This window comes from Megalops cyprinoides, chromosome 1, assembly GCF_013368585.1.
Source record: "Megalops cyprinoides isolate fMegCyp1 chromosome 1, fMegCyp1.pri, whole genome shotgun sequence".
NCBI lineage: Eukaryota > Metazoa > Chordata > Actinopteri > Elopiformes > Megalopidae > Megalops > Megalops cyprinoides.
Window position 1 is genome coordinate 30,982,360 of NC_050583.1, and position 15,886 is coordinate 30,998,245.

Below are 15,886 nucleotides of genomic sequence, written 5' to 3' on the forward strand. Positions count from 1 at the left end.
ATTGCCTTCATCCCTTCCACTGGCAAAGTCCTCATATAGGAATCATTGGGCTTTCCTGGGGCACATTTGTTTTGAAGTTTATTTTTAATTGTATTGTGCTACAGGCGGAAATGGAGCTCGACATCCTGAAGAAGCAGGCCACCAATGCAGACAACAGCTCCTTTCTGATGGGGGAGGAGGTCAGTTCCCTCAGGTGAGTGAATGCCGCGCTGCTGCATCATGGGAGCCAGGCACACGAATAACAGTCACCATGCCGTGTGCTCTGTGTTTCTGTTCAGTCTTCACGCAAGCATAGAGATATTAGCTGGCCCATTGGGAATCCCATGGTATCTTCAGAATAGGGAATAACAAAGAAAGAACAGATTTAAACAGAGTCTGAATACAGAACACAACTGTTTCTCCTACCACTGAGGATGTTTTGCATTTTCCTGAATGCGTCTGGTCCCTCTTTCAGCCTGAATAGCTAACTGAACACATGCAGAAAGAGGAGAGGCAGAAGCTATGAAAAGCCCGTCGGCTTTGGCTCCCAAGTGGAGCAGGAAGGCAAGGTGTCGTGTGCCAGCTGATTTCGCTGGGCCTCGGAATGACGATCGTGACAGCATGCATGCGTACTGCACATGCTGTGCCATTTCAGGTTATTAATTGACCTTGTTTTCTATGAATCTCTCATGTGCCAAACATTTTTCTCTTCAGCACCTGCAGAACACACAGGAGGTATTCATACAAAACAGGAAAATGCCTTGCATGTGTGTACAGAGTACGGTTTCACAATTTACCCTCAATACATTGCAAAATACATCAGCAAATTTGTAGGTGTTAAGGGTTTGTCGAAAAAGAACAATCCCAGAAGAAAGTAGAGCACGGTGAGAGAAACCACACAGCTCAAGGGTGCCATCATAATGAAACTATAAATGCAGCAGAGTCCATTACTTTGCAAAGAATTGCATTTTTTGATGCATGTATGCTGTGCAGATGGTGTGTGCAGCACTGTATGTGTTCACTGTTGTTTTTATTTCCTCTGTCGCACATATATGATTCCACATGCCAGATAGGGTGTGTGATCAAACAGCGAATTTACAGTGTATGAGGTACAAAAGGAAGCCATTGCAATATTGGCTGGTTTTTCTTGATTACATCTGTTGGGGCATTAAAGCTGCTGCTCTGTGTCTTGTGGTTTGTGTTTATTTTTACTTATGTCAACTGATATTTTGCCATTTTTTAACACTTTTAAGCATATACCAGTACATATCTCTCTCTATAGAGAGAACCTTTTTCTTATTAAAAAAATAGGGTGCTGACCTACCTGACTTTTTCCTAAAAAGTATCATTTTTGTTTGGTCTACTCTGGCACGCTATCATAATTAATTTGTCAAAAGCACAAATTTATTGATTGAAGGAAAAAAAATGACTACAAAAAACTGAATTGTGTTCCACAAGTGTAAATACCAATTTAGGTAGATATTTTCCCCCATAGTACAGTAAACAAAATACATGACAAAATAAAGAATACTCAAGGCCCTTGTGAAACAAAGCAATTAACAGTTGTGTCTTAAGTAGAGAACTCCATTAACATATGTTACACAGCTGTTAAACAGATTTGGGCATTTGTAATATTTTTTTTTTTGGGGGGGGGGGGTGTTCAAGATTTAAGTATAATTTTGTCAGTAAAGTCTGTTAATTGTGACAAAATAGAGGCACCTATTTCAGGCATCAACTCTTATTTGATGATTCGGGGCCTCTCTAAGACTGGCTTTTGTTCAATATCGTACAGAAGCAAGTCTCATATTGACGAGGATAAATTGACTATGCTGCTGTTAGAGTGATTGCTGCTGAAGTTGATATGTGTAATTACTTGATTAGAGAATGAACTTGTCAACTGGGCCGGCGCCCAACCACAGACTGTTTTTCTTTGCATGCTTTCCTGGTCGCAGCGACTCAAATGATTCAGACAGCCATTCATGATCCGTATTTGCCTGCTTATACAATTCATTGATTGGCACTCAATGGAACCTAGATGTTCAGTCAGGTAAGAAATCAGCCCCATGGATCTCCTTTTTTCCCTCTTGTCTAAATGAGGAGTGCCTGTGAGATTGGGGTTAATAATGGGGTGAGCAGGTGTCTTCATAGATGAGAAGTTTCAGTCTGGAAAGAGACCTGAACTGATTCTCTTTTACCGGAACTCCAGACTGAGTTGTGCAAGGCTGCTCTCACAAGTACTGTGCTAAACACGTCTATAAATTTACAGACAAAATGAGAAGAGGCAATGGGTGAAACCGCACAGCTCGGCCATGCCGAACAGTATTGCTTTAGCATGGCAGCCTTGCTTTATCAAGTATGGCAGTCATACAGTTCTTCAGAACAATTGATTGAAGTCCTTTCGTTAATGGGAATGTTCTCTCATAATTATCTGAGTAGTGACACTTCTTCATAACTGCAAGACTTTCCTCTTTTTCTCATTAATTAACAGCTTTAGACTAATTGTGGAATGTTGAAGTGTTTTTTTTTTGTCAGTGAATAAATTGAATGGTTGTATTGTTTGATATCTCAAGTCATTAATTGATGGTTCTGTTGGGAGTAAGAAATAACACCGGAATAATATACTGTTGAGAGCCTTTTAATTGATGGAGCAGCATCTAATGGGGTGGAATAAATGTAATGAAAGGGACAAATGTGGTGTTTGTGATTGTTCTTAAGAGCAAATGACTTCTGTAATGACCATATAATTAAACGTCAGTATAGAATGCACGTTTACTTCTAAAGTTAAAAGAGAAAAACTATTTGAATCAAAGTCAGTAAATTCACATCACATTATAAGAGATACAGAATACTATGAGGGTCTGTCAAAACATGCGTTTACGATTGAATAGATGTTTTGAGACTAAACCTACAATTGTTTGAGCCATTTGTGGAATGGTTAGAGATAGTAATAGGAGAATTTGGTAAAACATGGTTCTCAGCAGTGAGATGTCTCTGGGGAACAGCTTCATGTCCTACTTCGTGATGGTAAGGGTCCTGAGCTATGGGTTTGCAGCTGTATGTGACCATGGAATTGTGATAAACTGCTTTAACCTTTAACCTTAAATGTTGGGAAACGGCAAAATACAAACAGGATTGATTGCTTGGGCCATTTCAATGCCGATGCAAAAAACCATGTTTTATTTGTTTGTGTTTTGCATTTTAATTTGTCAGCGAGTCTACAATCACACAGATTCCAGTTGGAAGGAAAGCAGTCTTTCTGGCAAACGGTCCAGCGAGCACATGGAGGGTCAAACGCTAGTAGGCAGGATACTGGAAAGCTGCCTGGACGGTTTGTCCACCAAATGCCACACTTTGTCACAATTATTGTGTGGATTACACATCTCCCTAGCATGTGTGTTCGATCCCTGTGCCATTGCTGATGCACTTTCTCTCCCCCTCCTCCTCTCTGCAGTCAGTTTGCGAAGGCCAGTGCATCAGCACATGGCCTTAGGGGTGTGGAGAACACTGAAAATGGAGCATCTGCTGTGTCTTTTCACCCACAAGGGGGCAGTAACTTCATAAGTGGCAAGCTGCCACTGGGAGCTCTACTCTGTCTTCTGTCCCCAAAACAGTCATGGCCTGAGGGGAAGAACCTACAGCACTGATTCCGGTTCATCAGTAAATGGGAAATCATTTCGCCATTCCCAAACAGATTGCTCTTTACATGTTGATGATACTCCCACCGCTATTTCCAGAATCAATGAGGAGGAATTATACAGTGAAATGAAAAGAGCTTTGCTTGAGCAGAAAGAGAACACAAGTTGAGGAATGAGACACGCATAGTCTGATTGATCCCTGGTCTTCTTTACAGGCAGAAGATTGAGGAGCTTGAGGCTGAGCGCAGACGCCTAGAAGAGCAGAATAATGTGCTGGAGATGAGACTGGAAAGACACAACCTGCAGGTACAGTGTGCGTGTGTGAGGACTAATTAATGAAGCAAAATGCCTTATTTTTTTCTCATTGTGTTTCTTCAAGGGAAAAAAAGAAATGATTAAAAATAACCTTTGCCTTAAAGGGTCTGTCTAGAAACAGTGGAATAACTTTTGCTCACAGTTTCCAAATGGAATTTTACAGTGTTATACAAGTTGTGAATTTGATGTGTGTTCTATGATTTGTGTGTCATTAACTTATGGAAGGGTTTGTTAGAGGATGAGCACCTACCACAATAAATTGGTTGTAAATATTGACTGTGACCACACTCAACATACTTTTTTATTTCAAATTTTGCCTTTTCCAGTTTCAGTCAGCAAGTAATGGTAGAAGTATTGTGAAAGCAAAGCCTTCAGAACAGGCCTTGCTGAACAATTGGTACAGTACACCAGCAAATCGATGCTCTAGATTTTGTTTGGTGTTGCCTTCTCAGGGAAAACAGACTGTACTTTGTCACAAATTAAAACTTTGGGAGAATAACTGTTGTAAGCCCTGTTAAGGACAGCTTCTTAACAGAAACTGAGAGCTTGAGGTTAGAAATCAATATGGTATCAGGGGGTCTTTTTGGATGAAACTTCAGGTAATCTGGGGATAATAAATTAGGGGATATAGACATGGGCTTAAAAGGAGATACAACATGAATTCTAATGAGGGATCAGTGGAGGAGGAGCAGTTATTCAAATTGTGCTCCTCCTAATCAGTGATATAGACAAAAGACAATGTTAGTGTTTGAGGACTGTGGACATCTATTAATGCACTGTGTGCTACCGTGCTTGTTAAAGTAATGAAAATGTATATTGAGGTTTCCATCTGCATGTCATATTGACCTGAATAGGTGCAGTGTTATTCCTTTAGCTGGAGCTGTCCTTTCACAGGGCTCTTCTTGTCATTGTTAAAGTTAATTGCCAATTTGAACTTGATCTTATGAATGTGCAGTTTGACAAGTCTGATTCTTTTTTCTGATTATTTCTTGTTTGTGAACCTTCAGATCCCGATAAGTTTCTATCTCCTGTCTAATGCTTATTGAACTGGCATTGATTGGGCAGCCTTGTTTTGACACTTATTTACAGCGCATCAAACCCGTTTTCAATACAGTATGTCAGGAAAGCTGAAATTGACAAGTGTGATAAACTGAGTTCAGGAGCCATTTAGCGCTTCTACAGCACACTTTACTACAAGATATGTCACCAGACCTCATCTAATTGGGCCCTGGCTGTGGAAGAAAATGGGAGCTTTGGGAGTGTTATTGGAAACTTTCATCTTGGTCTGTAATAATTTGCAGACTTTTTCTCATTAAGTGAGACAACAATAACCGTCTGAATTTTGCTATGCCCCTCCAGAGAGAATGAGAGCTACATGTTTGCTTGTTTTTTTAATTTTAAGATACATTTCCAGTAATATCTAAACATTTTCATTACATTGTGTGTCAGAGCAGTGGGACTGGTCTCAAGTCACTTTTTTTTTTTTTTTTTTTTAAACCAATATAATTTAAAAGAACGGTACTAACACAGGTCGTGGCTTTTTACTGGGTGGTTCCTGGGAAATATTCAGCCATGAACAATATTTTCTGTGTGGACAAGTAAATATATATTAGGTCCAGGGAACATTTAGTACAGATGAAACAGTGACGGGGAATCTTCTTGACCTAATCAAATGGCAGAAAGTTTCACTGGTGCTCATCTTCTATTGTTTGGCGTGGAAACATCTTGAGCACCATCATCTCCAAAAGTAAAATGAGTTCTCACTTCTGTGGCTTTAGCAGAAGTCCTAGAATATCTCACCTTTGCAAAAGGTGAGAGGAGGTGGCCTTTTACTGTCCAGTGGAAAGATTAGCTGTATTGTGCCATTTTAAAAAAGACAGGTCGACCCAGAAATATCTCCCAAGCGTCCTTGTAGTTGAACAACTGCATCTCGTGATCTTATCATGAAAACAGCAAAGCCCACATGCTCACGCCGTTTTGGACGGCTGTCTTGTGATAAAGGTGAACATTTTAAGCTCCTGACTCTTAAGATGTGCTATTTTCCCCCAGTGTGCCAGTCTTGCTTAACCAGACTTATTTCTAAGTTACTGTAGCTCCATACTCACTTCCTTCAAGGACACACTCTCTGTTGGTTATGTCTTTGTCCCAAGGAAAGTGCACCAATAGTGTATAATCCACTCCATTTATTGTGTTGTTTATGGAAATATGCTGTCTTCAAGCCACTGTATTAGGAAATATTTAGGAAGTAGGAAGTATTTAGGAAAAAAAAGTTGAATGACCATAGTCTGGCTGTTGTGTAAACCAGCCCTTGAAAGCTGAACATTTTCCATTTACACGGTTACACTTGATCGGAAACATTTCGTGCTGCTTCTGAGCACTGTTATCTTCCGCTCAAAGATAAAAAAGAAGTACACGATACAACAACAGTATGTAGAAAGCTTGATGCTTGCATCTGTGCTGGATTGTTAGAGAGTCACATCAGTATGGGGAAAATCCACTTGCCTGTATTGTTTTACTAAGTGATGTATATGGTCTTCCACATCACCACAATTTGAATGGTTTGAATGATATTTCTACTGTGGTGTGGATTATTGCACTACAGCAGCAACAATTATAAGTAATTATTTTAAAAGCCATGGAAACTGTAACCTTTTAAGAACATTTTTGGTAGAATTGGCATGGTGTGTATGTTTCCAAAGCCCATGGCTCTGTCCTATTACAGAATGTGATGATATGTATGCTCTGGCTCTCATATTGAAAGTAAATTGTAAGGGTTATGGTTGCAGACAGTTTAATGAAGGTATGTGCCACCTTGCAAGAAGGAGATATGTTCCACACATAACTGCCATCATCTGCGGTGGTAATTTAGCAGTGATAATATTGTGTTTAGGGTAGGTAATGCCTTATATAAATGTTGATTCTTTTAGTTTCTGCAAGAACAATACTACTGAGAAAAATGTTTTAGAAACCATTCTAAGAATAGTGATGACGCCTAACAGGGTTTTAGTAACTACTTCTCTGATGCTGGATCATGAATGAGTCTTACAGGAACTGCACGTATAATCCCATACAATAATTAGATTTTACTTTCCCTCAGACATGGTTCCATGTACGCCACACAGGCCATATGTTTAGCGAGTAGTGATATAGTGTCTTTTTAGTCATTTTAGACATCAGATTTACTAAAGCACCACCTCATGATTATGATTTCATCAGTTTGTCCTCTTTTGTCCTATGTGTTTAGTAACAATATTTTCATACTGGCATTAACTGTGCTGGTGTTTTTCGGGTAATTCCATCTGTTGCGGATACTTCCTTTAATATCGGGTAGTATTTTTACTGAAAGGTAAACCATATTTGTTGGATATTCATTTATCAAAAGTTTTGGCATCATGGGCACATATTTATCTGAGAATTAACATCTGAGAATTACTCCTAAGAGGCCTATTAAAAGCGCTTTCAGGAGCAAAAAAGGCCTACCTCAGGGTAAGTAATGGGAGTTATTCATGAAGCTTTCTTCTACTCTCAGGTGGGTGTAATACTGTTTTCTACAAGTAAATCTCATTGATTTTTATGACGAACAAATAACAGTGATGATATTTTTCACAGTTCAACCCATATATTGAGAAAATGCACAATAGATAGAATAGCAGCAGTAGGGTTGTCATAGCGCTGCAGTTTGTGAACATGATAAAAAAAAAAATCATAAAAATAAATGCCACTGGTTTTAGTTAACCAGCAAACAATAAAAGTAATTCTTTGAAACTGCTAATAATCACAGTAAAAAATATTAATGTCAAGGCTGTGTTATTTCTTTTCGTCATTGTGGTTAGAATTTCCTTAATTCCCAGTTGCCCCCAAGGATAATAGGCTAGAAATCCTACGTTGGTCAATACAAGTCCGCAGCTTGCAGATACTGTCCATAATTGCGCAAGCTATTGTTATGTAGTCAGCTTTTTCGGGGCTTTTCTGAAATTTATTTGTGGAAAATGTGAAATCTCTTCCAATTGCCTTATTTTGGTTTTCACAACACAATGCATGATCTTATGAACCCTACAGATGACATATTCATATGTAAAATATTGTTTTAGTTATTTATGTTTCATACATTACACCGCCCTATATTGCAATGACATATTGCAATGAAAATATTGCTTATGAAACATAAAAATAAACAAACATGCTGCTGCTAAGTTTTGCACCTCCAAGCGGTCCAAGGAATGGAGTCAGCAACCATGGTTTTTGGAGGTATCCTTTTTCACCAAGTAGGTGACATCCTAGGGGAGCAAAATTGTTTTCAAATGAAAAACTTTGACAACTAAAATACCCTCCTTATCTGACCGATATCCTTTTAACAGCTATGTGTTGTCAAATGTATGCTAAACATATTTCTTCCTCTGGAAAATGCATGTCTGTTGCCTGTTGGCAGCTCCTCACAGGTTATGACAGATCATGAGGAGGAATCAAGCATCACAGTAGAGAAACTGAATTGTAAAGCTTCTGAGGTAAATGTTTGTTATGTCGAGGAGTATTCAAGTATGTTGAAAGAGCCGGTTTAGTAGATGAAAAATGGATGGACATGTATCAAGGCCTAGTCAAGGATTGATTGAAAAGCTTAGTTTGGAAATAGGAATTCTTGATGGGTTCATCTGTTGTAGAGAAATCTATTGTAGACAAGGACCAATACAGTCAAATCAAGTATGGTGCATGCACACACATACATCTATTCAAATGCAAACACACATTCTGTCTCTTGCCATTTGGACATAAATAATTTAGTGCCATAGCAACATTTTAGTCTAAAAGGCAACTGAGTCATCACCAAGACGGGTATTTTAAAATGCTGTCAAAGTATTGGTATGTCAGAATGAGGTGAAGCTTTTCTTAGGTACGTTAGTTTTTTGTTCTGTGAAGGTCAGTACAGAGAGAACATGATAGCATATTAAGAAAATTAGAATTTTAATGAAGAAAACAGTCTTTTCAGCCCAACTAGGCTCACGTTTTTTTTCCTTGTTGCCTAAGATTGTCCAAGACCAGGACAGACACAATCGAATAGTCTCTGCTTCCTCCACACATCCTGGTAGGCTATACTATGCATTTATAGCACTTTAACTGAAAAATACTTTATAAGTTCAGTATTTAATTTACCTTTAACTAACTGCCAGGTGCTCTTCTGACAGAAATAATCATGAAATAGCTTCTGTAGTCCCCTTTAAAAATGTATAGGCCATAAATCTCCCTTTACCCTTTTTTTATTTCTCAAGAGAAAGTGTCTAGAGTCTCTCGTAATTTATATTTTTGACAGCTGTAACCAGTCTTGTTGTCCCTCTGTATTTTTTCAAGAGCTTTTGTGTCCCCATAGTGTGGTTCCTAGGGCTGCCCCCGTCCAAAGATTTTCCTAGTTGACTACTAGTCGTTAGTTCAAGCCATTAGTTGACTAGTTGTCGCACGTTTATGACATTAATTAAAATATATATTTTTTTGGGGCATCAGAAAATGGTTTGAGTTCCAGGGCTGAGGAAGAATGTTATAAGTAACATTGTTAACACTGTGCTACGTTACAGAGAAATACAAAACCGTAATAATGCGCCTTTAAACTATAAATTTTAGAAGCGCACGCACAAAGCGAGCCGCCTGTTAGTGACTAATGCTAATGGCAAAAGCGGTAATGATTCTGAATGTGTCGGAACAACCAGCAAGGACCCTGAACATTTTGTTAATTTATTAATCTTTGCATGCAGAGTTTGCATGTCACTTTCTTGGGTTCGTCCTTTACACGCTCAAAATGATCCCACACTTTGGATGATTTCCTGCCCGACATAGTCTAATAACTTTTTAACGACAAGGTGCAGCTCCCGAATGGAGTTTGAGGGTTTTTTTTTTTTTCTGCGACTAACCGACCAATGAAAACTTGGTCGACTAAGACTCTTCTCATCGACTAACGTTTGGTCGACTATTAGGGGGCAGCCCTAGTGGTTCCCAAAACTGGTCACAATTCTCTAAATGGGATTGAATAAGAAGTTGATTTAATTTGTAATCAGTACCGCCTGCTATATATATCGGCATCCTATTTACTTTATTGTGGCTTCAGCACTACAGTACGTCTTGATCCAAATGGTCAGCCATTACCTGCAAGTCTTTTTCATGCTGCACACACACTAATTTCATACTCCTCATAAATTTGTCCTGAATCATATTATTGCCCTCACGTAGAACTTTACATTTACCAATGTTAAATTTAATTTCTGTGAATGAAACTGTTTTGCTTCAGATGTCCTCATCAGGGTAATTTATGGAAATAAGCAACAGCAGAGATCCCAACACCGATCCCTGGAGGATTCCACTTCCCGCTACTCCTTGTTCAGATGAAGTCCTTTACCGTTGCTCTGTGTACACTATACTGAAACCCATTTTTAATCCACTTCAACACAACTCCATTAATTTTCATTTAATTGTGACAATGAGTCACTCACATAGTACTTCGTCAAATGTTTTTTAAAAGCCAGATAAAATCACTAAGTCCGATTTGAGTAATTTTCTTGAATAAGTCCAGGAGATATTGCATGGTCTTTCTGTGCAAAAAACATTTTAACTGCTCTTTAACATGTTACTTCTTAGTACAGGCCAGCTGGCCTATATGTCACTGTCATCCCCTTTAGTCAATGCTGGTGTTGCACGGTCTTGTCTCCAATTGTCAGGGATTTCTAAATTTCCAAGAGATTGCATTTCAACAGGTGTTAAATATCATCAGGACATCCTGTAATTGTTTGTGTTTAGTTTTGTCTATTATTTTATGGTCACTTAATTCATGACATACATGTCTCTTCCCTACTGAAGCTTTCAACAAAGTAACTGTGAAGTGTATCTTTATTATTATTGAGCAAAAACCCTTCCTTTTGATTCACCAAACCTCTTTAACTTTTTTTTTATATGTTATTAGTGACAACAGGCTTATGATTACTTTTAGCATCATCTGCAGTTTGCCTTTCAACAGCCCTTATGTCTCCATAATTGCTGTTAACATTGGCACGTGTTTTACAATATGTGAGCTTATTACTCTCGGAACAGATTTTTTATATATATATATATATATATACACATACATTTTGTATAGTCTCTTATTCCGTGTTGACCTCTTGCACAAGGATTTATTGAAACACTGTGAAGACTGTTCAGGCAACTTACCTTAATTAACTCTCCTTAATTGATTGAATTTATATTGCATTTATACCTATTCAGAATTTACACCAGTTCTCATTCACTGTTCCTCAGTCTTATCAAGTCAATGGTGCTTAAATTAACTACCATCTTATTAGAATTAGCTCACCTAAAATTGAACCTACTTAATTTGGTGAAGGAGGCTTTGAGTTTCCAGTATACCTCAAATGTGACCGTGTTGTCATAACTTGACCCCAGTGGCACCACTACATCGCTGTTGAGAATCAGGATCAGTGCAATGTCTAGGCATGAATTACCTCAAGGGGTTATAACATATAGAATTAAAAGGATAGCGTACAAATTTTTCCACCCATTTCTAATTGTCATCGAACATAGTGTTTTAATCTGAACCCATTGGCCAGTAACATATTCAAACAGTTAGGCCTTTCTCATTTTCCCCAGTAATTTAAACCATGTATCTTCACTACGATTTAGAAGGTCAGTTCCTGCAATTTTTTTCACGCATTTAATAAGAACTGTGATACTTGTAAACAGAAGAACTAAGGAAAGCACTAACCTTCTTTTGTTTCTTATATAACAATCACATACGATGTCAGAGTGAGGTCTGAACCCCTGTTGTCATTGCATAACCATGTCTAATCACCTGTGTTATTGCTCATTGAGCCAAAGGCGATTTGCTCCTAGCTTCACAGGTGGTAACGCTAGCTAACCAATTCTCAGGGAGAGATGTCACCACAGACATTGCACTGCTAGCTGCTACCCTAAGGGCTTTATGCAGGACTCACAAGATACTACTTTCAGCTCTGTTACACTATCTTTTGGACAGCTTATACTAAAGTATGTTTTACTGCTCCCTATCCACTGCATTCAGATGTCTCTGTAATACCAGCTATGTTATAGTCCCCCATTTACCATGAGAACCTTAAACTCTAGTGTTTTTTGTAATTCAGCTATTCAAACAAAGGCACTTCAGCACACTGCCTGTATTGTTTTGTTTGAATATCCCTGCCACCTGCCATTTGTGTAGTCTGTATTTCCCAGCTGTTAACCCCATTTAACCTTCCCAAATGTTCCGCCACCACACTTTGTGTATGCTGACTCAGTGCATCTGTGCTCCTTCAGTTCAGGTGCAACCAACTCTGTTTAAAGGTCCTACCTGTTCCATAAGGAGCCCCGGTGTCCCTTAAACATGAATCTCTCTTTCTTACACCAGTTTTGCTACCACCTATTATATCTCCTTATAAAACCTTGCTTGCCTCGGCTAGCATGTGCGACTGGCAGAATTCCAAAGAAGACCATACCGTTTCTGCTCCTTATCTTTGCTGCTAGATCAATAGATTTGTCCTGCAGAACCTCATCTGTACCTTTACCTATGTCAGTAGGTCTGGTTTGAAACCAAAGGATGGAATTTTGGGTTGACTTTGGACCTTTGAAGTGCTCTCAAATCATTTTCTCTTACTTAATGGCTTACCTGCTGAATGAACCTTTGTTTTGTTAAGTATGCCTCAGTAAAACAGCTTATCATTAGAGTGGTTTTATACATATTATTTTCTCTTGCACATTTAATTATTGGCCACCTATACTTGGTTAAACTGTAGATAGATTTTACTTTTTGTACATTGAGGTACTTTGTATATTAATGTGTGGTATATATTAGGTAACTTAATATCCATTGTATCCCTTTGCTGTGTTTGCACGAATAGAGTTTATTTGTCCATTGTGTATAATGCAAAACTGTTGAAATTCTGTACATTTGGTAATATAAAGTGGATCAAGAAAAAGTGTCAGACCTACCTGTCCTGGCATGTATTCTATTGTAAAAATAAATAAATCTGAAGAGTCTCTAATCTTGCCTGACTGGAGTTAGTGGAGAAAGGACTTGAATAAACATGACATTTTGCCAGAGAAGGAACAGTATTTCAACATGATAATAAAAATTGTGGAAGTCTATCAACATTAATATGAACAGACAGTGTGTGGTTATGTTGATGTACTGTATTTTGTGTATCACACTGACATAGGCTGAAGGCCCCGTTCTAGAGAACAGAAATATCACTAAAAAAAAAAATTTAAAAAATCCCGATTTGTGTGTGTGTGTGTGTGTGTGTGTGTGTGTGCGCTCGCTCGCTCAGTGTAAGCCATGTCACATTTCAGACTGGGGGCTGAAAAGGTTGAGATATTAATAATTTGTTTGCCTTTTAGATTTCTTAAGTTAACTTCTGCTATACAAACAGATGTGTCAGTTTATGTTTGTAAGGTGCGGTCCTTGGAGGTTTTATTCTCATCAGTACGATTGGTGTGGTTTGGTGTGGTATTCTGCGTGTTGGAAGGGTATTTTGAGTCACTTTCAGAACGGACAATGAAAGAGATGAGCACAGGTCTTTGTTCCAAGTAACAGGACTTTTAAATATTCTTGTGCCAAAATAAGTATGTAATGATGTTCTTCTATCCTCTATATGAATATAACATTGGTAATTAAGCAGATGCTGAACTAACTCAGTTCTGAGAGCTTGTGTATGCAACATCAGTTAACTTTTTTCCCTAGAAGTAAAATAAACTCCCTCTTATCCACTAGATGGTGTTTTGGACAGCGTAAACTCCCAATAACCCAAAATAAATAAATAAGTAGATAACTAAAATTTCTGAAGTGAAGCAAATGAAAAAAATATGCATTTGTTAAGCTCCCAAATTGCCTGTTAAAAAAAGAAACTCTGGTTTAAAGAAGTGTCTGTGTGCTCAGCAGCCGTGAAAGGCCGTTCACAGCCTCAGTCAGGGTCTGCTGGGAAGGTAAGCTCTCTCTCCCGCCTGCCCTCCTTAAATGAATCCCCCCCAGGGAACTCTGCAGAGAACCTCCTCCACGCAGCCCTCTGTTAATCCTTTCAGCAAGGCAACCAGGCGAGACAGGAGAGAGGAGCAGGCCCCCAGGGGAACCCGCTCAGCCTCTTCCTCTCACTGGTCATCCGTTATGGAGAGACGCTGTCGAAAAATGGCCTTGTACAACTCAAACTTTCAAACTGTGGTCATCTTAATGTTTACTGTACTTTTTGAATGGGGCAGTGTGCTCCTTGGAAACTTGAGAACTTTGGACTTCAAAATTGTTGATCCTCTGACTGCTGAGCGCTAATGTAAGGATGTTTTTTTTTTAATGTGGTAGAAGAATGTAAGACGTGTAGTGCATGTTTGGTTTGTATATACCCGGAGCTTGCCACTTGAATTGGGAGTTCACCTAGGCCTTTGCCTAGAAGTTGACTTAAAAATGCAATCAGGAAGCCCTTTGACTTCCTTTATGCTTTGAAGTTGAAATCCGTCTCACAATAAAGCCAGTGGATACAGATACATGTTGTTTTCCACCAATTTGATGTTTACCATCTACACAGAACTGAATGGGGTCATAACTAACATGGGTGTGTTAGTTAGTGAGATTGCCCAAATAAGGATTGATACTGTTTTAAAGAAGGTTTTCTGGTTGTTGAATGTTTGACTAATATGTTTGAGGAGGTGGCCAGAGAGATACTATCTCAATATTCAACAAATTCCAAAAAATAAGAGGAATGAGGAAAAAGGCTATAAATGCATTAGGATTTGTTAGCTAGTTTTGGCATTTTCAGAGACAAGGGGCTACAACTGCTGTATTCACAGAAGGGTAAATTCTAGCCTTACTCACCAGCTTTTTGTCATGTATATGTAGGACCACATCAGAAAGACTGTTGAAAAAAGTATAAATATCTGCAGGAGATGTGAAAGAGTGACCAGCACTGTGAGAGAGTCAGAGGTATGGTGAACCACATAGCTGTGTGCTGTACAGTATACAGGCAGTATTGCGGGCATTTTGCCCAAGGGAAGGAGTAGCCTATCGATATTATGCCAGTAGAACAAAGGAGATAAGCATAGTATCGCTGACATAAGTGACTGTTGGAAAGTGATTTGAGTCAGTTTGCTCCTGTGTGGAATACGGTTAGAGGAATGATGCTCTCAAATGATACTCTGCATGAAACATTTGTGAAACAAAGATAATGTTTTGTTTTCAGTATTGAATCATCTTAATTTCCCCCTAAAATGTAGCATTTTACACTATAATACAGAGAGCCCTTTTGTCTGAGTCTCTTATAGTACAGCAATACCCCTCTTAGAGTTAGAGAGAGGTTTTAGGAGTTAGGAGAGAAGTATTAGGGTTTCACAAACCTCAAAACAAAAAGGCAAATATATGGAATATTAATACAGAAATCTAAAAAGCTAAAATCTAAAAGTCTTGATGGAAAATGTACAATATTAATACAAATAACCACATTAATTGTTTGTCATGTCATACCTTGAAGTCTGTTGTTTGGTGCTGCATGTTTGACCACTGTTTAATTTGTTCGCTTTTTATGTTTTCTTAGTCAAATTCTGTCAAATAATTCCTAGCCTAGCTACCATTTGTGCCGTTTATATAAGCATTGCTAAAACAGTGAAATTGATTTGGACATGCCTCTTTGACAGCTGCGCTTGTGCCTGTGTGTGAATGCTGGGTCTGCTGGACCTAAAGAGGGCCCTGAGTAAACATTTGAAGGTAATGGTTTCATAGGGAAATAGGGTACTGTTCTATATGTCTTAAGGAGAAATAAAACCAACCAATTAATAACTGCATTTTTATAGGTGCATGTTGGCAATAACTGCTCATCTTTCAGGAGAGAGGCAATTCAGCATGCTCAAATAGTAGTAATGGAGCAACAAAGGCCACATGATTTCTCTCCACTTAACTAAATGCTTTGATTGGTGTGTTTATTTTCTAGCCCCAG

The 15,886-nt window shown here is 38.6% G+C and overlaps 1 protein-coding gene across 1 annotated transcript in view; it reads left to right on the forward strand.

Annotated features, from left to right (window-relative positions):
* Window positions 1-15,886, forward strand: part of mad1l1 (mitotic arrest deficient 1 like 1) — a 206,873-nt gene that overhangs the window by 68,971 nt on the left and 122,016 nt on the right. Inside the window, exons 14-15 of the mRNA XM_036535154.1 lie at window positions 105-193; window positions 3,830-3,920. Of these exons, the coding sequence (XP_036391047.1) occupies window positions 105-193; window positions 3,830-3,920 (180 nt within the window). The remainder of the gene's footprint in view (window positions 1-104; window positions 194-3,829; window positions 3,921-15,886) is intronic.